At 41.8% G+C, this 24,137-nt stretch overlaps 1 protein-coding gene across 5 annotated transcripts; it reads right to left on the bottom strand.

Moving 5' to 3' along the window:
- Positions 1–348: 348 nt before the first annotated feature.
- Positions 349–23,469, bottom strand: zmym4.1 (zinc finger MYM-type containing 4, tandem duplicate 1). Of its 5 annotated transcripts, XM_047604278.1 has the most exons (31): positions 23,227–23,469; positions 21,975–22,241; positions 21,387–21,511; positions 20,017–20,631; positions 18,153–19,051; positions 17,839–18,046; positions 16,294–16,407; positions 14,879–14,949; positions 14,654–14,800; positions 14,170–14,408; positions 13,867–14,077; positions 13,578–13,781; positions 12,592–12,742; positions 12,371–12,486; positions 12,094–12,276; positions 10,638–10,788; positions 10,367–10,539; positions 10,113–10,257; positions 8,296–8,394; positions 8,162–8,202; positions 7,716–7,863; positions 6,290–6,402; positions 5,527–5,773; positions 5,121–5,351; positions 4,924–5,033; positions 4,641–4,812; positions 4,009–4,160; positions 3,393–3,507; positions 3,075–3,314; positions 2,518–2,647; positions 349–1,588 (listed from the first exon to the last, which is right to left on the bottom strand). In XM_047604278.1, exons 4-31 carry the CDS (start codon positions 20,486–20,488, stop codon positions 1,351–1,353), a joined length of 5,520 nt encoding a protein of 1,839 aa, XP_047460234.1. In that variant the 5' UTR covers positions 20,489–20,631; positions 21,387–21,511; positions 21,975–22,241; positions 23,227–23,469; the 3' UTR covers positions 349–1,350. The 5 variants fall into 5 exon arrangements, with proteins under 5 accessions (XP_047460234.1, XP_047460231.1, XP_047460232.1 ...); XM_047604275.1 differs by lacking the exons at positions 21,387–21,511; positions 21,975–22,241; XM_047604276.1 differs by lacking the exons at positions 21,387–21,511; positions 21,975–22,241; positions 23,227–23,469 and adding an exon at positions 22,944–23,211.
- Between the last annotated feature and the right edge of the window lie 668 nt (positions 23,470–24,137).

Raw genomic sequence — 24,137 nt, 5'->3', positions numbered from 1 at the left:
CCGTCTGTAACAGTGACGACGCGCTTCCGCCAATCAGGGACGGCAACGTCACAGAGTCGAAGCAGCCAATCAGCGGCCGTGTTTGGCGCGGCCATGCGTAGCCAGTTTTTGTAGTGAGTGATGCTTTCAGGTTTGTCCCCATATTTGGGCTAATATCGAAATATTCAGGCTAATGTCCTAATGTCCTTATATTACAGCTAACTTGCCCATATTCAGATTAATGTCCTCATATTCTAGCTAACATCCACATATTCAAGCTAATATCCCCATTTTCAGGTTAATATTCCCATAATATCCAATATTTAAATATTCAGGCTAAAGCAAAAAAACGGAAACACAACAAAACAATGTTTTTCAGCTATTTTTATTCAAAACGAACAATAGAAAATACCTCCAAGACCCGTGGGTTAAAATAACTAACATGACCATAAAAAGAATCATTTATTTGTTCTTATATGATACTGGTTTATTAGGCAAGAAGTCACGGACTCTGTGGGTAGCATCTCCAATAGTGATCCAATATTAACATCAAACTCGGATTGATTGGATTTCGTTTAACAGCAATATCAGTTTCAGATCAATTTCAAATTTTACTCACATCAGCTAAGAAAAAAAAAAAGGTCGTCTTCTAGACAATATATGAAAACGTATGATTGTGTAATTTAGCATAAAAAAAAAGACTCAAATTAACAAAGCACAAATAGTGACTTGTGTAAGTATTTAACATTTATCATGGCAAAACAAATCACGACAGATAATGGAGGAAACAGCCATCGTCATGTCACACTTTGGAATTATTAATTATTTTGCGTTTGTTTTTATTACGTGCGCTCCAATTATTTTTGGGAAAACAATCCTCTGGAGTACGAAGACTGTGGAAAACAGCTGATCTGGAAATAATTTGCTGGTTAGATGAGTCACACCTACATCCCAAAGAGACCTTTTCAGTTTGAGTTTAATATTTAATCCACGACAGCAGCCTTCCAGCTCTTTACTCTGGACCTCGATGACGCCGAGAAGTAAAGTTTGCAAAGTCCAATGTGCAGAGAAATGTAATAAACTAGAACATGTGTAAGGGAACAAAAACGATAGATGAGAAGGATCCACAAAAGACAGAAGAACAGATGTGTGTCCGGCCGAGCAGCAGGAAACAGTACGAGCGTCGAGTCGATCATCTCAGTCCCATCGACATCACCTTTGTGCATTTGAAGATTTTTCCGTCACTCACAGTTTGACACTTTTGTAGTTACGAGTTTTATTCTGTTGATTTGTGTTTACTGCATTAACATCTCAGTGAATCTACAAATATTTACACCATCAGCTGTAAAAGGTCACTTCTGTTTCTCTGCTTCACTCCGAATCCTCGTTCTCCTCCTCGTCGGGTACAAACGGGGGGTCGTCGCTCGCCGCTTTGCCGCCTTTCGTCCTCCCGACATGCAGCTCCCTGACGGTGAGGATGCGGGTGAGCATGGCCTCCATGGTGCCGTCGTCCAGAGGAGTGGAGGAGAACCACAGGGGGCTGTTCGGGACGCAGCACCGCTCGGGGTGAAGGTAGAAAAGGTTGGTGCGCTGCTTCACCGACTCCGAGCTGCAAGGAAAACATGTTTTTAATATCAACATGGAAACAAACTGGATTAGAAATAATAATTGTAGGTTCATTTGTGTAGAATTGTTAAACACAAGCATTACAAGGTGTTTTATAGCTTCACATTTCTAGACACATGAGTGAGGGTTTGGCTACACAGGAAAGAAAAGTTATCAATAAAAACCAAATAAAAAATAAAATTGATCCTAAAATAAATGGCTAGAGAGTGACGCCGTCTCTTTTCCTGGTTTTAGTTAAAAGTTGTGTACTAGTTGACATGTTGCAACTTTAAGATGTCAGTTTAATTTCTGATCCTTAAAGAATTTATTTTAAGTTAATACACTAAGTTTTTTCTGCTATGTATGATTATGTTTATTCTTTATTGATACTTTGTGAAGAAATGTTTATATATAAATTCACACATTCAGTTTGAGAACTGATTTTTATTACGGGTCACTCTTTATAATGTGGTCACTTTAAGCTCATAATCATAATTTAGTTAATTATTTATTTTCTAACAAGTCTTAAGTTACTGTTTGTGTATTTTTTATTTTCAAATTATTTCAAAAGAGACTCTATAAATGTTTTGTACAGTCACAAAGTTTAAGTCTGACACTGAGGGTTTACTGTGTTTGTTTTTCAACCAAAAATGCTTTTCTCTGGTTATGGTGGTACTAAGTTGAAAGAATATTTTACAGAGGGTACTTCACCGAAAACAGGCTGAGAAACACTGTACTAGACAGTTGATTGATTGTCCCATAATGTCTGTATTAGTGGATCAAATCAAAGCTACAATGCAAAGCACAACACATTCTGTCCAATTAAAAAAGCGGATTACGTCACCACAAGATAAACGTACACTCTCATAGACTATATATATATATATATATATACACACACATAGATTATGCCTGCGGTTACAGTTTACTCACCACTTGGACAAGTAGAACTCATAGAGTCTGACTGGACAGCGAAGGGGGTTGTCCTTGTTCTCCCCCATCTCCAGGATGTCTTCTTTGCTTTCTTCCTCTCTACGTCTCTTCGCTGCAACAACCTCTGGCTCTGGAGAGGATCAACATCATATGTTAGAGTTTATCTACTCTAGAGACGGTTGTCGAGAGTGGCCCAAAAACTAATAAAATATCCAACTGGTAGAATAAAATAGAAATAGAAAAATACTTTATTTTTTTCCCTGGGGGAAATTGAAGTGCCTGGTGCTCACAGCTCTACATCAAATAATTACCACCAATGGAATAAATATGTGGTGTAAGTAGTTATACACCTATTGTTCCAGCTTTCAATGTCAATTTATAAAATGTATTGGCTCATCTACTGCAGGGTTAAAAGAGATTTAAAATTCAAACATCTGTGCAGAATTCCAGTAAATTAATTTAACAAAACAATTAAATGTGAGACTGCTAAAATGAGACTGATCCTCAAGAGGACGTGTTTCAGGTATTTTCATGTTAACTCTCAACCGAACTCGTACCTGGTTCTGGGGATATGGGGGGGTAGAAGCGCAGGAAGGTGGTCTTGGTGCCGTTCTGGTTGGCTTTGGTGCAGCGCATGACGTGGGCGAAGGAGAGCTGGCGGTGCTGCTCCACCGTGGTGAAGCCGAAGTATTTGCAGCAGAAGAAGAGCAGAGTGTTGAGGAGGACGATGGGGGAGTACGCGCCCAGCTGTTTGCAGTCCCACAGAAACTCCTCCTCCACTCGGGAGTGAATATAACCTGCAGAGAAAGACAAGGAGTGAGCATTTGTGTACAACAAGAAATGGAGAAAGTAACTAACTCTGACATGTAACTCACCGCTCGCTGTGACTGAAGGTGTGAAACCTCTCAGCATATCAGTGAATTCAGAGGAGAACTTAGTGTAGAAGCGGTCCATGAATATATTCTCCACTCGACCGTTCTCGAACAGATACTGGAGAGAGAAAAGAGTGTGAAGGATGAGTCTGAGGACGGATTAATTAGCAGAAGTCAATTAGTGATTCAAAGCAGAAACAGACTTTAAGCAAATTAAAAACGGGGCATAAATCTGACACAGTTTAGACGTCGTGTTATAGATCGATCCTCATCCCACCCCTTCGCTTCCATGAACGTCTGACTGACACAATTTATTCACTATAAAAAGGACTAAGCTAATCTCTCGGGTGACGTTCAGGACACTCACTGAACTCGTGTTAAGTCTTCTTAAGGATTTCGTGGTACTAATTTAACAATGATATGCAGCGTACTGCCACTGGCTAGGCTAGTTAGCTGGTGTCTTCCTGTTGGATGCTAGTTGGTAGCTGCCTGCTGGTCGGTTTTTCATTCGGACTGGGCTTCTAAATGTGTTTTGATCTTAGATACAAGGGATTGTAACATCCTGTGTAATAATGAATTGTATACGAGTGTCAGCTTGTTAAGAGAAAAGGTGTCTTGCCTGTTGGATGCCGAGGCAGAGGTAGAACAGGCTGTCGGGGGAGTACGACTCTCCGTTTGGTCGTTTCACCTCGTGGATGAAGCAGCAGAGGCCGTAGCTGAGCTCAGTGGTGGTGCAGCGGAGAACGTCCTCCTTTAACTCCAGGGGACGTGCTGAGATCCAAAGTAATCAGATATTAAAACATATGACAATATGGGACAAAGAGAAATAATTAACCTGAAATATTTTTATGTTTGATTTCATACTCAGACATGTTTGTACCAAAAAAGGGCAAAGAGGAAGCGCCGTTAGAGGCAGCCATGTTTGACTATTAACTCTGATTAAAGGGACCACATGAAAATGAAAAGCACAACAGAAAGAAGTAATACTACAATTATTTATAAACGAATGATGAGAAACAGTGAGAAACCATTGAAAATTATTGCAATTAAATAAAATACACGAGGACGAAGCTAAATAATGGATACCAGGGGGCCCAGAGCGGAGCCCTGGGGGACACCTTTACTAACGAGACTGTATGGATGTAAAGGCTGCTCATAAAGAACTTTGTATGTTTATTTCATTTGTGGCTTATCTAACGTTTTGGGTGAAAGTATCGAGCAGACAAGTCGACTTCCATCGTCCAGACTCACAGTTGAAGCGTGGTTTGCCCAAGTCGGGCTGAGTTTGCCTCCAATTGATCCACCCCTTCCACGCATCGACTCCATACTGACTCTTCAGTTTGGGGGGGGCGGCAGGTTTCTTGGCAGAGGCTTTTAGAGCAGCAGCTTCTGACGTCTTCGACAACCGCTGCGACTTACGACCCTTGGATAAATCAGACAAGAAGAGAGGTGTTATTTTTTTTTTTAAGGAGAAATTTCTCAGGAAATCGTAGCAGCAGCAGCAGCAGCGTTGAACTCTTTAACAGACAGTTACCCTCTTGTCTCTGGCTTTCCTGTGAGCTTGCCGTCGTCGTGTAGTAGCAGGCGGAGGACTCGGAGGTTTGAGGGACTGCTCTCTCTCTTTCGCCAACTTCTCCAGAGTTTCTGAGAACGACAACACACACATGAAACCTAGAAACCACGAAAGAACATTTCGACGTAGGCAGGAATTTGTACATATATTCTTCTCACCAACAGGGAGGTCGGCTTCGAGGTCCATGGGAGGGGGGCCTCGAGGTTTCGGCTGAGAGGAAGCTTCGCTGGGCTCGGCTACGGGGACCTCTACAGTGGGGCTTGGCTTTTTGGGGGCGCTCGGTTGACTGGGCGACTTGTGACCCGTGTCGGAGGACGGGTCCTCCCAGTTGTTGAGTAAAGTGTCCAAGTCGTCTGTGTCCAAGTCGTCGCTGTAGTTACTGAGGTGATCTGGAAAGAGGACACGAGAATATGACGGGAGATATGACCTACTGTTGAGAGTGACCACTCTCATGCATATGTGGCATATGTGCCTATTAAAGATGTGATCTACGCGGATACTAACTACCTTAGAAGCCACTTTCTAAAAATGTTTCCCCATTTAAACCCCTTTTTAAATTCTTACCATACGCAGCAGGTGCCTCGTGTCTCTCCAACACTTTCTCCTCCTCCTCCTCTTTCTCCTCCGTCTCCTTTTCTTTCGGCGCCACCTCCTTGTTGTTGTTCTCTTCTTGCTCCGCCACCATCTCGGCCATGAGGATGAGCTCCGCCTCGTACGGGTCGGACGGGATCTTCTGCTTGATCTCCTGGATGGTTTCCATGATGCGCTCGGCGCTGTTCACCGTCACGGGAAGAAACATCGGCACCGGGAGCTGGGGCGGGAAGATTTAAGACGCAACGGGACCATGAGTGAGGTCTTAAAAAGATGAAAATGAACTGCTCCAAGGTGTCAAACAAAATAGACCACGGAGCGTCAGTAAATATATAAATATGTGTTGTGAATGGGCATCAATGAAGCTTCTTAAGATGCATGTCTTAACAAAAAACATCTAAGGTGTACAGGCACCAAAATACTAACCCAACCACAAAACAATGGAGATTCATGAAGACAAATGATATAAGAAAATCCTAAAATAAAATAATCCTTTAGTTTATCCAACTGTGGGAGTCAATCTAAATTAAGTTAAAACAATTTTACCCATTACTCATATTCTCATTGTTACCATTGGTTGCAGATATTTGTGGCATTATATTTTGCTCTTGCATTTGTCCTGCTCTTCTCTATTGTCGTACACTTAGAGTTGGAGCTTCTGTCATGTCTTGGAACTTCCTTCCTGCAGTCTCATAATTGTTTGCAGATGAAGAGGTGGTTGTAGTGTTACACTTACAGGTAGCGGCAGGCCCACAGGTTTGGGGGTGCACTGGCTGTACATGCCCATCGGTACAGGAACGTACACCGGCACAGGAACGGGCACCACCATGACCTTAGGAAATACGTCGTCTATAGAAAGAGGGTGAAGGAGGAAACATAGGTGTGAGTGTTTAGACATGAGCTAACACGGTGTCGTGCAATAAAAACAGAGCACATAGTTAAATGGTGAACAGAAAATATAGATTTAGAAGAAGTAAATCTGGGGCTTTGGATCTGAGCCGAGATGGGAGATGTTTTAGAAAGAACACAGTGTCTATATCCATGGTGTTACTTAGTCATCTTCAGACAAAGACTGAAATTAATTCGATACCACTGACCCTGACATGAGACACCCTGAAAACTGTGAGCTACACATCATTATTAAACAAACATTACATCATTTCCATATAGGATGATCTGTATCAAGAGGTCAGTATGAGGGCAGATACAGGGAATTTAAAAAGACTGGTATCTGATCTTTTGTAGTTACTATTTATTTTAGGTCACCAATAAACCAAAACCACGTCTCTGTACCATCAAAACTTCTTCTTCTTCTGTTTTTTAATTAGATTAGATTTGACTACACATCTACAGGTACAGAGCAACGAAATGCAGTTTAGCATCTAACCAGAAGTGCAGTCAACAGTAAGTGCATGTAGCATTAACAGTGTGGTTTATACGTAGTATAGTACAGGATAGTTTTATAGCATACGGACAATATTTGCAGATGGAAACCTATGTACAGGTGATTTGTGCGTTAACCTTCTGAGAGCCAAGCATTTGTTTAGAATGCATATTCATTTCTTTAAAATAAGATTGAGATCTTTAGGTATTTGGGATCAGTAGGATGTAAAAAATATTTTTTTTAAAAAACAAGCATCATCTTTAAACTAAAAGTAGGTTTTAGAAAAATAAATTATGGGAATATTTCATTGTGAATTACAATTTAAGTCACCAATGTATATCAAAATATAAAAATGTTTATTTTAATGCAAAAGCAGAATTGGAAACAATGAAATCCCAACGTCCTCAAACGTGTACTTGTTAATTTGTTAAATTTTCATGTCATGTCAAACTTGAAAAGTTAATAGGCATAAATAAACAAGTGTATTGACCTTTCACTACCAGTACAACAGGTATAAATGAAGCAGAATAAACTGCAACAAACCTAAAACATAATGTCCCCACATGAGGACACCAGGTCTCAGGAGGTTAAATATAAGTAGATGATGAACAGGAACTATAACATAAATTATGTGATACAAAAGAAAGATAAAGTGAATATTGCAGACTGCATAAATAATAAGCAGTAGCTACCTGATCTTCTAATCTAGTGCAATATTTGTTTCCTGGAGACAATTTTCTCAAATGGTCTTAGCAAAAAAAGAAGAGTTGATTTTTACCCGTCTGCGCCTCGACATCAACCGTCTGCGTTTTGCAGGAGATCCCTTTGTTCTGAACCAGCGGTCGACACATCAGAGCCTTGTTCTTCAGGATTTTTGGAGCGGGAGGAGGATGAGGATCCTTCACGGGTTCGGTCTGAACGCTGATCTGAAGGGCAAAGCAAAAACAGAACAACTCCAGAATTTAAGATTTTCAGAACAGTAAACAAGATGCTAGTCAGTTTTAACCACTGCATTACTCATCTTCACATCTAATTACACTTCAACATTATCTCACACTTTTATTATAAACTATAGTTTATAATAGTCTTTGTATTACGAGTTTCCACATTAATAAAGCAATTTGTTTTAAATGCATCATAGGAATATCAATTTGTTTTACTTTACATATAATTTCTGAAAGTTTTAGCCTTTTTCATCATTAAATACTAATAAATAGAACTTACATGTCCAGAGGTTTTTGACTGAGAGTTAGTAGCGACTGAGCCTGTGGAGACAATAAATAAAAAGATATAAAACTCACAATATTCTGACGAATAAAGACTCAATACATTCAAATTCTCTGTTATTTTGTTTATACTTTGCTGGGTAGTGTTGTTGGAAGCGTTTGATTTTCCCGTTGCCGGGCCTGCGAGTGAGATGACGTTGGCGATAACGGGCGTGGGCTCCGCCGCCCTGGCTGAAACCAGAACACAGAGACAAAAACCAGTCGTCTCACACGTGGGAAACCCGTCAAAGTCGTAAGGAATGATGATGAAATTGAGCGGATTGTGGCGATAAAGGGCAAAATAAAAAAAAGACTTCACTGACGTGATATTGTGATTTAATCGGCAACCGGGGATAAACTAAACTCAACTTTGAGGAATTTATGTATAGAATGTGACAGGCTCCGCCCACCAAATGATTTGGCTCCTCCCACTAAGCAATGCCAGCTCTGTTCGTACATTACGATATTTTTATGTTCTGCTTGTTTCATAAACATTCATTTATGAACCACAAATTATACTGAATAAAATTAGACTGATGCATAACATGACATAAATTTAAACTATATTCTGTGAACAGGATAATCGAGAAAAAGTTTTCAGAAAATCAGGAAATAATCAAACCGAAAGTGGTAGATGATGAGAAAGGAGACACCTCTGACGTGTACATTCTTCCAAAGATGCGTCAACTACACTACATGTTTACATATTTATAAAGTAGTCGTATCTAGGGATGAGCCTTGAGAACCGTTTCCAACTGGTTCAGTTCATCTACATCATTAGCCTTCATGCTTATCGAGTCCTCTTATATTTTTTTGGTGCTTTTACGTCAAAGCACATCATTCATGTCACGTGTCGATAAGGAAGACAAAGCGGAGGAGAGACTGAAATGGTCCAAAGTGGCTTCACTTCACCAGAAGAGACTATAACAGCACAACATGCAACTTATGCAGCACAATAATGCCAAAAAAAGGTCACAACATCCACCAAACTCTCAGCAGAGCAGAGCTAGTGAGGATCCAGTGACCAACTTCCTACTCGTTTACTTACACAAGGTCTTATCTCTTGTTTAGAAATTCAATAAAATACCTGGTTTACAGAAAACCATGAACGACTACTTTTTCTAGACCAAAAATTCACAGGAGGAATTGAAGGAATCCCTGTTCACATCAGGTGTCACGACTGATTTCCTGACTTTGTTTCAATTAAATTCTAAACGACGTTATTTATCAGGAAGCTGCCCCCAAACTTTGGAACGACTCCTTCACATATCAGGCCGACCCACTTCTTGTTTTTGATTCCTCTCTTAAAACTTAAAACTCAAAACTCTTCGGCTTTTAACTCAGCTTGAGGTGTTGGCTCTTATTGTTTTTATTGTTTGATCGTTTTATTTTATGTCTGTGCAAAGCACTTTTGCTTATTAACATTCGTTTGGTTCATAATTTCAGTCTTTTTATCCGTCCTAATGTGCGTGTACAGCCCTTGTTGTTTTAAAGTGCTTTATGAATAAAGATTGATTGACTGAGATGTGAAAGAGATTTTCACAAAACAGATTTTGTCACCGGTTATTTCGACAACATTTTAGCTCTAGTTTCACATCTTTTTCATATTTCTCTGGTCTGTCGTCACACTTTTTAAATCAGGTTTCAGGTCTGACGTTGCTCTCAGAGTTGGAGCTATTGTCACATGTCGACTAGTCTCGTGAAATTTGCCGCGAGAAACAAGTCCTGCAAGATGGCAGCAAGATTCCCAACGAGATGCAGGAAATGACGTGGATTTAGAATAAATAAATAACGATTTGTGTTTCATGAATGGATATCAGATCTTTCAAACAAGAACAATCTGCAGTAAATAAGGCGTAAAACAAAAGCAGAGGAAGTGAAAACATAACACAGAAAACAAGAGAACAGACCCTTTGAGACGTCCTGCGGCGAGGCTGCTTTTTCACTGCAGAACTGCAGCAAACAGTTCAGGTCACAGAAGTGTTTGACTTCTCCGAGCATAGAAAGACTCTGCTTCAGTTTGCCTTTACGCCCGCATGTGTCGCACTTTGCAACCTGACCGAAGGAGGAGGAGAAGAAGAAGAAGAAGAAGAGGGGGGGGGCGTGGTTACCATCACTGTGGCATCGCTGTGATTTTAATGAAGTGCAGTGAAGTCGTACGTACGTGGCAGAAGAGCATGGTGTATCTGGACCTGCACTCCTCGGAGCAGAACTCCTCCGTGGAGCCTCCGTACTGAGCCGTCACCAGCTTCTTCGACACCGACTGACAGTAAGCGCAGGAGTGGCAATGTTTCCCCCAGTTTTTACTGAGCTCGTGTCTAAAGAGGAGTTTACAGCCTGGAAAGACGGAAACCAGAGTCTAATCCCACACAGGAAAACTACTTTATCAGTTAAAGTAGAGTTAAAATCTCTGCGTTCGCATCACGTGTCCGTACCGTCGCTGCAGAAGAAACAGTCCTTGTTGTTGATCCTCTTGGCGTCTCTGGTGATCTTCTCGATCTTGCAGTACTCGCAGAGGCTCGTCACGCCGTTCACTCTCTTGAACTCGTGCGAACAGTCGGCACTGCACAGAAACACCATCTTGTCCTGCAGACAGAGTCAGAAAGAAGTTGATTCATCTGATCCCGAACTAGATCCTAGATTCCTAAAGGATAATCTTGTCTTCTCCTACACATCACTGAATTCAGTCCAATAAATAGTTATTAATACAAAAATATGAAGTTGACATTGCCAATTACTTGTTCCTCTGGTTTCATTTTAAAGTTATTATTGCTCTTGACTGATAATATTATTGCTCTGTAACTATCATTATCACTATCTTAAATATCACTATTATCATAATTATTTGTGTAACAATACAACTATAAACATCACCAGTTATACTCACTCACTACACTCTAGGTGACAAACACACAAACACATGACCATAAATATTGCTAGTCCCTTCTTTTGTCTACGTCACTGTCCTGTCATCCTTGCTGTATTGTCTCATTGCACAATTTAAAAAAAGAAAAAAGTTAATGAGTAGGAATATTTACCGATACTCAAGGTTTATTGTTGTCATTTAAATGCTGCACATACAAATGAAATGTGTTTCTCAGGGCCAGGAGCATAAATACAAAAAGAATATAAAACAAATCTATAAAAATTGTGCAATAAAACTAAATAAAATGTGCAATAAAAATGCAGAAAATGCAGTGCATAGAGCAGCCACATCAGGTCTTTGGCACGTTGTTCACGAGTCTCACGGCTTCTGGAAAGAAATCTGTGCTGGAGCGTTGGTGTTTTGGCCCTGATGCATCGGAGGGTTTCGCCCGAGGGGAGGAGGCTGAATAGTCTATGACGGCGCCAGCGCTGACGCAAACAGAAGTAACCAGACAGAAAGCAACACAGATTTCACCTCAAGAGATTCAGACTCAGCTACCTGCAAAAACTGCTCGAAGGAGATACTGTGCAGGGGAAGTAACACCTGACTTTTTTTTAGAAAGTTTAGAAATTAACTGTCTATAAAAACATGCTAGACCACTGTTTTTATTATGATAATTATGATGGTTTGTTGTAAATTTTATTTTATATTGGTTACTTTGTTTCTTAGTTGTATTTATATTATTTAAATTAATATTCTGCTCCACTTGCATGTCACAAAAAGCCTTAAAAATAAAAAGGCTTTGGTTTTTGGACAAAGTTTGTGTGTTTTTCATTCTTTAAGCACCGGCACCGTTTCAAAAGTACCACTTTGTTCTGGTCATCAACTACAACATAACTCTCTGATATACGTTTCTCCTTGACCTCTTGAAGGCTTTAGGCTTTCAACTCCAGGAAATGGCATCAAATATCTCTAAATAAGTCGAATCAAATTAAATCAGGACATAACTACTGATACCAGGTTACCTTGATCTGGACGAGCTCTGGTTTGGACGTGATGCCGCTGGCGCACTGGAAGCAGTTCAGTTTCTGTGACTTCCCTTTGACTTCCTGCTGTGGTTGAGGAGGACTGACGGTCTGGATTTGAGTGGATCCTATGGGCAACTTTGTGAAAATATTCAGGTGTTTCTGGGACTTCTTGAACTTTTCCTGCAACACAGAAAACAATGACATAAGATCCAAGCTCAGCCCAAAGATTACAAAAAGCTTTAACATGAGCTCAAATCGTAATGTGAGTAATTACCTGAAAAGCCACGACACAAGGTAAAGTGCAGAAGTTCCTGATGGTGGTGTCTGACATGGCCAGGTGATAGGCCGGCACAGTGTTTTTTCCACAGCTGTCACAAACCAACCGAGCGCCTGAGAAAAACAAGAGGGAAAAAATAAAGAGAAAAATTAAAAATCCAGCAGGTTGGAGTTAAACGTCGTTAAACTAAATCTTATAATAACGTTCCCGTGCGCTACCTGAAGCACTGACAGTCTGGACCTTGAACGCCATCACACAGCTGCTGCTGCAGAACAGATTCACAGAGTCGTCGTTGTTTTTGCTGTCCACCATGTCTGCGATCATGTGGGTGGTTCGACACATCGTGCACGGCTGAGTTATCTTGGTTTTCTGTAAAATAAATAAATCAAAGGAAGAACAGGACGACTGAGAGAAGCATCACAACATCCTGATCTCATTTTGCTTTCGCATTTTAACTAAAAGTCTAAGATAACACGTTACGAACAAACTGTTGGTGAGTCTTTGATGGAGTGTTGAAGCTACAATCTACTGAATAAAAATGAAATAGTGAAACAAACTCATGACTGGTGGATTTACAGTTTTTCCCAAAATAAAATTAATATATCTGAAATTTCAATTAAGTACTTTGTACATGTTTCTATTGAAAGGAGTAATGAGCTGGACTGGAAGATGGACTTCTACAGTAATTTGCGATAAACTTTTCTATTGATACATCTGAAAATTTTTTTAGCACAACTATAGCTTTTCATGAACGAGGAAAGAAAAATGTTGCACGCAGACTACAATCATTGCGGTAGCTGGTCACGCTGCTATTGAGATTACAGACACAGCAGTTTAAATATGTTTAAATGTGAATAAATATGTTAAAATAAGTGAATCTGTAATTGTCCCTGTTTCTTCATTTCTTCTTGATAACATTTATTTATTTTTTTTTAATTTCTGAGCTGTAAATGTCTCCAGATTTCCACATCAGTGGGCAGCGCTAACACGGGACCAGACAAACCTGTTTTACAACCAGTGTAGGATTATCTCACAATATTTACTCATCATCACAGTGAAATAGTCCATCCTCAGTCAATCTACTGCATTAATCTACTGGAGCAGGTTGATATATATACGTCTAATCTTTGTTTGTCTTTAGACCGTGTTGGATAAATAACAGTTTAAAGGAAACTTTTAGTTCCTGGTGCTTGCATTTCCGTACCTCTTTGTATTTGGCCAAACACTCTGTGTTGCACACGGTTTTGCTGGTGCCCTCCATCTTCAGCAGCAGGGGTTTGTTGTGGCAGTAGGAGCCACAGTTGCCACAGCTGGCCATGGACAGGTTGTTCACCGCACGGAATCGGTTGAAGCAGGCGTCGCTGCAGATCTTGTGGACGGCGCCGCTCAGGATCACCTCGTGTTTGCTCTGCAGGGAGGCGACAGATTATTTATTTAAATCGAAAAACAGCTTTGGGCTTTCCAACTCCTCAAAGTCATCATGTTGGACTCACGATGCAGTATCTGGTGCACATGCTGCAGAGGGACTGGGGCGCCGCCGGCTGAGCCGTTTTAGCGACGACCGCCGCTTTCGTGTAGTTGGGGGAGAATTTCTTGGCGTTTTCTTTGTAGTTGAAGGAGGTCAGGCAGTTCTGGCCACAGAACTCCTTCACAATCCCTTCGTTGTCCGGTGCCAGGATGATGTCCTGAGCCCGAAGTATCAACCTGAAGAACATCAAGAGGAGGTCTAAATGCAGCTCTGCTCCGACACCTTCACAAATACCCTGAGACGTCAGGTTCTGCCGACGTAGACTCACTTTTGGCAGTTGTGGCAGATCTTGGCGACTCCTTTGACGGCCGGGAGCGAAGCGGTGAGGCAGGTGGTGGAGCAGAAGAGCGAGGAGAAGCCCTTCCTCTGGAACGCGGTCTGTCCTTTTATCAGGCTCTTCTTACAGTGGAAGCAGGACATCTGGAGGGACGAGGGGTGGATGATGGGAAGGGACTGGGTTTCGGAGGCCGCGGGCACGGAGAAGACCGAACCGATCCTCAGGTCCTCCTGTCAAAGGCAGAGCAGCAGGTGAAGGAGGCTGATGATCACTGCGATACTCATGTTAATCAATTTATTCCCTGAGATTTTTAAGTTTGGAAATGAAGTTGCACCATAAAAACAAAGCAAAGAAAGTGTATGCGTGAGCTTAGAGCTCAACAGTGTGTCCGAACACATCTTCTGCATAGTTTCTGTGGTGCAGTGAAACATTTTTAATCGCCCCGAGTCCTCGTGAGGGGAAGAATGCGTCGTACCTTTGCAGTATTCGGCTCATCTTTCACCGTGGCTGTAGAAGTAGATGACGTGACGGCTTGCTCGTACTCCTCGTCCACCGGCTCCTCCTTCACTTTAACCAGAGGCGGCGACGGAGACGATTTGACCGAGCAGGTATTCGGTTTCTCCTACAACAGGATGAACGTTAAAGATCAAATATCTGAACCCTGTTATGATGTAAGGAGGTGACGTCTCCTTCTACTTACATGTTTTGGTAACGACATTTTGACCACTTTCATCCCGTTCATCATCGTCGCTGGTGACGAGTCATCGGATCCTAAAGGGACATGAGGAAGATGTGACTGTGTTAATAATTGGGAAAATCGAGTGCTTAAAGTTCACAGCAGATAAAATAAATACTGAACACAGGACAATTTTTTATAGTAAACATGTGTCCACCCTTGTTTCATCTTCATCATTCTGGTAGATGGCAGCAGATTTTTCTCAAGAATGTCTCAGTACATTTTCCCATTCATCCTCCCTTCAGTTATATGAAGTTTGATAGGACCATATGCAGAAAAACAGCCCCACACCATCATGCTCCCACCTCCAAACTTCACTGTCGGTGTGGTGTTTTTGGGGTGATGTGCATGTTGTCCTCTAAACATGGAGTGTTATGGCATCTAAAGAGTTCAATTTTGCTCTCATCTGACCCGACTATGTTCTCCCAGTGTTTTACAGACTTGTCCAAATGTTGTGCAACAAACGATAAACGAGTTTCAACATGCTTCTTCTTCACAAATGGAGTCTTGTGTGTTGACAGGCCACGGCTGTTGAGTGCATTGCTTGTTGTTTTCTTTTAAACAATTGTACCAGGTCTTTCTGAAGCTCTCTGAAGCCCTTAGCTCTAGGACAACTCTTCTGATAATTATTTTCACTCCTCTGTTAGAAATCTTGTGAGGAGCACCTGGTCGTGGCCAGTTTATGGTGGAATGATGCTCTTTCAACTTCTGGATTATGGCCCCAGCAGTGCTCAAAGGTTCAGAGGTTTAGAAATCCTTCTGTAACCAATGCCATCAGAACGTTTTGAGACGTTTTGAGAGAGTTCTTTGCTTTTACCCATCATGAGATGTTCCTTGTGTGACACCTTGGTAATGACAAACCTTTCTATAGGCCGTCAGTTTGGACTGAACCAGCTGATTTTCACTGGCACTGACAAGGGGCTGGATGGTTTTATGATCACCGATAGATTTCAGCTGGTGTCTTGGCTTTTCATGCCCTTTTCCACCTCCCTTTCTGCGTGTGTTCAACCCTTTTTACATTATTACACATAACTTCATTTGTTTCGGTGTCTTTCTACGTATGGATTACTTTGGTTCTTACCAACATGTCAAAATTTCATGTCAATGGCACTTTTAGAAATTTGTTTAATATGAAAAATTGTGATGTGTTCAATACTTATTTTACCTGCTGTAAATACATGCACAAAATATTATTCAATGCAACAGAGGACAAAAAAATATATATAATATACTCTCCATTTTTTTCTATTTAGTTTTAATTTAGCCAAAGATGTTTTGTAGTAGACTGGATCAAATATTTCCTACAAAAGCAGACAATCAAATGAGGATTTTTGAACCAACTAGTTGGTTCATGGCGTCTCTAAACCAGCATCACTCACCTGCATTCGTCGCTGCGTCTGACGACGGAGTCAAGCTGGACTGCATCAAGTCTGAAGCCGATGGTTTCACGTCGGCTTCCTCCTCTAAACAGTTTCTGTCCCCACCCACCGACACTGGAGGAAATTTAAACCACAGGGATTATTAGGATGTTCTTCCCTCAGAGCCAGACCCAGAAGACTTTGTGTCCCAACAGCATGTTGAAAAGGAACCGTGGGTAAACCTCTTTGCTGTGAACACTGCACTCATGTGAATGTAGTCTAACAGCTGTTATCTCTAGTCAGAGCCGATCATCATCAGAATCTGATAACGCAGCATCTTGAATCACTATAAGAGATCATCGGCTCCTCGCCCCCCCCTCCATCCAGGTTTTTCATGCTGACCTCTGAATCAGACGTCCTGCAGCATCCTCAGCAGGACGTCCAGATTCAGAGACAGTTTCTTCCCCCGGGCTGTGAGACTCTTGAACATTCACACGCAATAAGTAATCTCTCCTCTATGGACTGTTATAGAGTAATAATCACAATACCACTGTACTTTTATACATCAAGTCATATCAGCATTTTATATTCAGTGAATATGTGTATTTTAGATCATTTATGCGTCTACTCCGCTGTGAGCCAAGGTAACGAAATTTTGTTTGATATAGGCCTGGGTGGTACACTGGTTCATAGCGAATACCATTATTTTTTCCATTACGATATAAATTTTTAATTTGATTACACAGCGATCGGAACGTTGCGCCGCGAGACACAGTTTCAGATCGGACCATTTTCAACGTGGCGCTTCTAAACACACATGGTGCGACCGCATCACCGCAAGGTGTGGAGAAGATGGAAAGGTTCGAAAAATGAAGCGAGAGAACGAGAGAGAAGAGAAAACGTGGCACGTCTGTTTTTTTTGTTTGTTTGTTTTTTAGGGTGACCAGACGTCCCTGATTTCCGGGGACAGACCCTCCGTTTTGGATGACCTGTCCACTGGCTAAAGCCCCCGAAACTGTCCTCGATTTTTTCTTTATGAATGAGAAAAAAAAATGTTGAGCACAGACTACAATTATTACGGTAGTCAGTCGTGCTGTTTTGAGATTACAGACATAGTAGTTTAAATACGGGTCAATGCCCCTCGAATTGTCCATTATCAGAAATGAATGGACGACGCGAAGGCGCGAACGGTTGCTTCCGCGAAGTCCATTCATTTCTGATAATGGACAATTCGAAGGGCATTATCCCGCTTATACCATGGTCACTTACAGATTAAATAAATATTAGGTCAATTATTAATGCGTTAATGTTGTTTTTTTTACAGTTTTTCACAAGAAGCGGCTGAGCGGACTATTTAACATTTCCCGTCCGCAGGCGTTGCCAGGGAAACCTGCTGTGGCCACACAGTAGAACCCATATGTCTATGACATGGTATAAGTAATAGTAACGAACTAGCTGTTTAAAATTAAATGAAACATTGCCGTTGATTGTAAAATTCGAGAGAGACACTGGCATGTCCATCATAGCATTTGTAGGACTGGAGATTTGACGTTTGCGGGTCCTGACCACTGATGGCTGGGACGTTTGGGGACGACAAAATGTTGCTCCTCTCCGGTCTCTCCTGTACTGACGGAGCCGAATGAGCTTCCAGGCTGCGCTCACACCGATGCCCCGTCACAGACATAATCTGGCGAGTTTCCAGGCCGGCGTCTGAAAGTCGGCCTACAGCTGTGCTCCGGAGGCTGTGGTTTGTGTATAGCCGTGGCAAACGCACCTGAAAAATACAATGCGTAACATTAAACACACCGGCTATTGTTAAGGACAGAAGAGTGGTTATACATAGCACTACATTATTATTAGAATTTAACTATTGTACAGACCTCTTCGCAGATTTTTTTGAGCATGTCTCCCAGGTAGTGGACGCCCATCGGCTCCCTGGAGTACCACACATCGGACGCCACGGCGACGGAGCGTTTCGGGTGCAGATAAAACGATTTAGCTTCTGGGGGACATTTAGAGATGTACTTCTTAAAACTTTGCACTGGACACAGGGGGTCATCGGGCCTGGCGTACATGAAACCTCTCAGGTTTTTCTTGTGTGGGTCGTTCGGATCTTTGTGATTTTTTGTTTGAGGATTATGCGCTAGACTGACGTATTCAACGCCGTCCTCGTCTCTCTGGATGGTGAAGGACGTCATCGTCAGCTCGCGGTTCTCCTCCCTGCCACGCCGAGCCAAACACAGCTGGATGTCAAACCACACCTTTCTGACGAGGCCGAGGGGGGTGTCGGGAGACAGCGCGGACGAACTTCTGATTTGTTCGAGTTCCGACTCGGGGATACGAGGATGGTGGAAGCTGGTGTCTTTCCCGCTCTTCCTGTAGCGCTTCAGCATCGCCTTGAAAACAGCATTACTTGTCTTGAACGCCGTGTCGCCGATGATGTTTACTTCTCGTAAGTGGCGATTAATCCCGGCTCTCAGACTCCTAAAACTGGCAACGCTGTACTGTCCTCCTTCCTTGGTCGACTGGACAGAGGCATAAAACAGCCGCAAAATGTCATTGAGAGCAGTGGCAGTGTAGCTCTCAAAGTTGATGTCCATGTTTTTCTGAGTCAGGAAGTCTCTAAGTGTTTTGACTGCCCATCTCGTGGTTTTCTTCGTGTTAATCTCATCCTTTTCGTCCTCTAAATTGTCCAGTTCCTCCGGTGTCACCTCCTTGTGTCGCTTCCCCTTCTTCTTTTCATTTTCTCTTCTCTCTTTCTCTTCTGCTGCGTCCCAGTCTTCAAAATTATCAAATTCACCAAATAGGTTCAAGTTAACTATAAAATCACTCATTTTTGTCAACTGTATTGTCGCTGTGGTAAATAAACTGTGAAATAACGTAATGTTCTGTGTTTCTGTTGCCACGGTTACCAAAGCTTTGAGCCTGCGCAGTTATTTATAACTGTCATCAGGTCATTTGACCGGAACTTCTTTATGGGTGTCCATTATCACTTTTTAATGGACATCCCGCAGCCAATCAGAATCGAGGATTCACCCAGACCATGGTATAAATAATAAATATATTTTAAAGACGCTAAGGCTAGGAGCTTAGTAAGTAGACGTTAGCCATAACGTCTACTTAGTAACGTTAGAAGTAACGTTAGCCATATAATACTACAGCATCCGACCAGACGTTAAAAGGACGACGAGGAGTGATCGCAAATATTCCGTTTATTGTTATTTATTGTTGGAACTGAAGTAGTCACTATCGGCCATAACTGCGCCCAAACAACAACAACATCCAAAAACTTATCTGACACCCTCCAAAACTTAAGAAGTAACGTACGGTATTATTTCATCAAAAAAATGCAGCATAAATTAATATTACCTGACACTAAATGTGAACCACAACACCAGTTTCTGTGTTTCTTCTAATGCAGCGATCCATTTACTTCTCTTTAGCAGATATATATTAAAAATATATCTCGGAATGCTTTTCAAATCTGTTTGTACAGCCAATTTTTAATTAATTGTACAATTTAGACACTATTAAAGCCTATGATTCAAACTAATGCTGCTAATCTCCACGTTCAACTGTCACTTTTTGCCGCTCAGTGGCCGTAACCAAGGAGACATCGACGGCTGTGACGACACGTGCACACCGTCTACAATTTATTACCAAAAAAAAACATTGTTATTCTGCATCGCTAAGCTATTGTCGTATTTAGACAGAGTCGCTGTGAGAAGTTAACTTTGATCATACCTGAATCGACAGGTGAGCGGCTGCTTTCCACATCCGTCCCACTGTTCAGCTCCTCCTCCTCCTTCATCTGAGCTTCCTGCTCCATCTGATCCACGGTGCCAATGTCCATCATCTCATCCAGATCGTTAGCTGCAGAAACCTTCACCTCTTGGCCAGGTGTCGCCTCCTTCTTTTGTGCGCCGTCTTCCTCGTTAGTGTCCACGTTTTCGTCTTTAAACTCCGTTTTACAATCAGATGCGGTGTCCATGTCCGTGTGCTCACCAGCCTCCGGTTGAATAGTTTTTTTCTCCAAGCCATTATCCCGCCTCGTAACCGTCTCTTCCTCTTTCTCAGTTTTCACCTCAGTGTTATCTTGGTCTGATTCCGATGTGCTACCTGGATCAGCATCGTGATCTCTATTATCTGTTGTGAGTGTCTGTGAGGGGGGTCCAGGTAAAACAGGGTCGGCAGTTTTAGGCTCGTTAGTTTCCATTTCTGTATTAGTAGCAGCAGTGTTATTCCCCCGTTTCTGTTCTGAAAGTCTAAGGGAAGAGTCACAATTGTCTCCGGGTCTCCGACATCCACCGATGCTGCAGGAACTGAAACAGTTTCCACAGACTCTGTGGTCTCGGTCACCTGTAAAAGACAATGAACACTTGATGTCATCGAACTTGGAAGGATGAGGACATTAACCTCCGCATCATTGGATAATACTCAACACTATTGCATTATTTGAGTCATAACACAGATAACAAGTTATCTGAAGGCGGCAAGTAGGAAGGCTGTCAACACTTTCATGTTCCCGGATGTAAAAGACCCACCCTCCCAAACGTTCATCTAAAATAAACCATTTGGAAAAGTTTGAGAGGTCTTGTAAACTTTTTCATCCTCTTTTCAGAAAGAATATAATCTTTTTTTGTGTGGTGGTTTTAAACTGGATTTAATTTAAAACCGTTTAGCTCAGCTCACAGTCTTGTTGTCAAAACACTAAAAACGTGTCATTACAGGACGACGCCGTTTAAAAGTACAATAAACCAACACAGAAAGCTTTATTCACCCCAGAAGGGCAATTCGGTTTCTACAGTCCACCATACATACAACCATTCACACAACATTAACACATAGCAGCAGGAGCATGATATGGCCTCAATAAGGGCTCGAAAGGGCACGTGATATTGCAATGCATTGTGGGTCACAAGCGCCATTTTGGGGGGCAAAGTTTGTTTGTGTACATTGGCAGGAGAGATAGAGGCATAGCGAGGAAAAAAAACATGAAAATGGACCAGAATTTAAAGAGTCAGAATTTAAATGGCCTGCAGGCGTTGTCTGAAGCGGAGCTAGTCCTCTGTCTTGTCAACGGAATAAGCTACTATCGCAGCTATTACCGTTACCGTCTGCTGTCTCCTTGCCCTTCGTTGAAATCGCTTGATATCTGCAGGTTTCACCTCTGTGTGTCCGAGTTGTAAAGACGGTGCCCAGTCTGGATGGGTTTCATTCATTTCATAAGCAGGCCTCCCTGAAAAACACACACGTCCCGTACTACTTTACTGTATTCATTTTGTTTTTACATTTGTGATGTAAATACTCAAAATTCTGATCCTGTGTGTGGGGATAATGCCCGACGTCGCGGAAGCATCCACGCCTCCGCGTCGTCCATTCATTTCTGATAATGGACAACTCGCCGGGCATTATCCCGCTTATACCATGGTCACTTACGAAATAAATAAATATTAGGTCAATTATAAATACGTTAATGTTGTTTTTACCGTTTAAATCACGAGTTTTTCACAAGTAGCGGCTCAGCGGACTATTTAACATCTCCCGTTCGCAGGTGTTGCCCGGGAAAACTGCTGCCGTTGTGACCATTATCACTTTTTAATGTACACCCCGCAGCCAATCAGAATCGAGGATTCACCCAAACCATGGTATAAAACATAATGATGGATAAATAACATAACGCAGCTTTGATTATAACTTACCGGTATGGAAATGTAGTGAACACACCAATATGTGTCGGGTGATGTTGTCGAAAGTGAGGTCTGATCGTCTCACGGCTGATATCCAAGCCATTCGGCGCCTCTTGGTCAGCTCAGAGACCCAAGGGCCCTGGCATTTTTTCCAAGCGGGAAAGGAGAAAAATCGCAGCCCATCGACCTTTTTCCCGTGACGATCGTGAGACCGTTTGTGGCAGTGAAGTACACAGCAAGTCTTCACCATTTTATAGCCCCAACATTAACATCAAGACACTACAAGGACAACAACAAAACACAAGTACAGCGTGCGGCAACTTAAACTGACTTTCCAATGGCCCCCTAAGCCCACAATGCATTGCGTTTTGGTTTTTTGCTTCCATGATATCACCATTTCGAGCCCTATGAGGCAGAAAGCAGTAACAGTAATAAAGGAGAATACTTTTATACATAAAAAAGGACAGAGACGAATTCAGATAAAAAAAAAAAATCGGATAAAGATCAGATAAAAATAAACTACAGTCTAAGAAAGCGAAACCAATTAAACTAATGTCAAATACCAGAACTTTCAAGATGCTAAGGTATAGTGCAGTAGTACAATACTACAATGCATCTGTTTTCACTAGTGCAGATAATGAAATGACCGATGTTTTTGCATTACTTGCATGCCTTTAATGTGTCCTGTAATTATTTGTTTACACAGTTTAGCAACTGCGCCTCACAAATAAGCCAACTACACCATGCACACATAAAATTTGTAGATTTAGCAAAAGTTATAGTATAAATCGAGCATTGTTAACTTGTGTGTTCTGCTCTTTAACCATGCGTTCAGGAGACCCCAGCATGAGTAAGTTAGCTCGGTGCTAACTTCTGTCAGTGTAAACACAAGTAGCATTGCTGCTCTTGCTGCTGCTGTCCAGATGTTTAGTTCACAGCTGCAGCATGGAGTTCATGTGGTACATGGGTGGTTGTCGTTACCTGTGCCTTTGGTCGCTTCATTGAATCCAGCAATGTTGAATGGTGATGCGTTAACTGAATGTAAACACGCTGGTGTTGCCAAAAAGCTAAAAGCTAACTTGCTTGTAGCCTGCATATAAACCTAGTTAGCTCGCTAGTGTTAGCTAAAGGTTCTAAACGCCTTAATGTGCTCTAAAGCGACAATACATGACCACCGCGCTGATGAAGTGGCTGGATATAGGATGGTGGCTGTGTTAGATGGTGCGAAGAACGAGGTGTACAGCTACATCGTGCAGAAAATTACCGCGCCAGAGACTTGCACAGGAGAGGCGTGATTGGTTTCCAGACCTCCGGGTCCGTCTCCCGTTTCCGTAGACGCCATGTTCGCCCTCAGCTCTTGGTGTCTGCAAATAAACTCGTTGTCCTTTGCAAAAGACTTTTAAACTTTTAAACAATTTAAATGCGTGCCCCTGACTACAACATTTCATTTAGTCTGTCTCGTTGCAGAGCGTTAGCGCCCTCCTCCTCCTCCTCCTCCTTCTTCTTCTTCGCGTTTTACGACCAGTGATGTGCGGCTCGATACTGAAATGTCGATATCTCCGAAACCAGATCTTTTCTCAAATCAAAATACTTCAGTTCATTAACAGGAACACAATGGGAAAGTAGTTGAGATCTTGTCTAAATGATACACTGCTGGTGGGAACAACTTTTTTCTTCTGCCTGAGTAAGTGTGTAATGAGTAATTATTATTTCAGCTCCAGAAACAAACATATTTTCGCATACTGTGTTTGATTTTTCGGTTGTTGTATTAGCTTGTCTATATTGTAAATGAGGCAGCTACCCCAACATACCTCTGAATTTAAAATAAATAAGTTAATTTAAGTTAATAAGTCAAATAAAGATGTTACTATGCTGATTGTGCCTGTGAGGTGGAAAAGGAAATCACCATTCTTGCAATGAGGATCTTGAGGTCAGCGTTTCTTTACTCCAATGCAATGCACAGGATCTCATATAGGGAGGGTAACTCCTTTGAGATGACACCAAGTTCTCAGCCTCCTGTACACTCATTTCAAGGCACTTATTCATGAATACAACATCTTTACTAAATCTAATACATTTCTATAATTTTTGAAACTATGATTTGCAATGTATTTTTTTTTTTTACAAGACAAATTAGGTGTATTTGCACAAGGTATCGCTATCGGATGGGTATCG

Source organism: Mugil cephalus, chromosome 14 (assembly GCF_022458985.1).
Source record: "Mugil cephalus isolate CIBA_MC_2020 chromosome 14, CIBA_Mcephalus_1.1, whole genome shotgun sequence".
Lineage (NCBI taxonomy): Eukaryota > Metazoa > Chordata > Actinopteri > Mugiliformes > Mugilidae > Mugil > Mugil cephalus.
Note: the sequence above shows the minus strand (reverse complement) of the source record. Positions and strands in the feature narration are given on the sequence as shown.

Coding starts and splice junctions, on each gene's coding strand:
- zmym4.1 (XM_047604275.1), bottom strand. CDS start 23,410: ATGAAATGTTGTAGTCAGGGGCACGCATTTAAATTGTTTAAAAGTTTA. Junction 7,864..8,161: donor AGTCAAAAACCTCTGGACAT/GTAAGTTCTATT, acceptor TTTGCCCTTCAG/ATCAGCGTTCAGACCGAACC. Junction 3,315..3,392: donor ACCTTCAGTCACAGCGAGCG/GTGAGTTACATG, acceptor CTTTCTCTGCAG/GTTATATTCACTCCCGAGTG.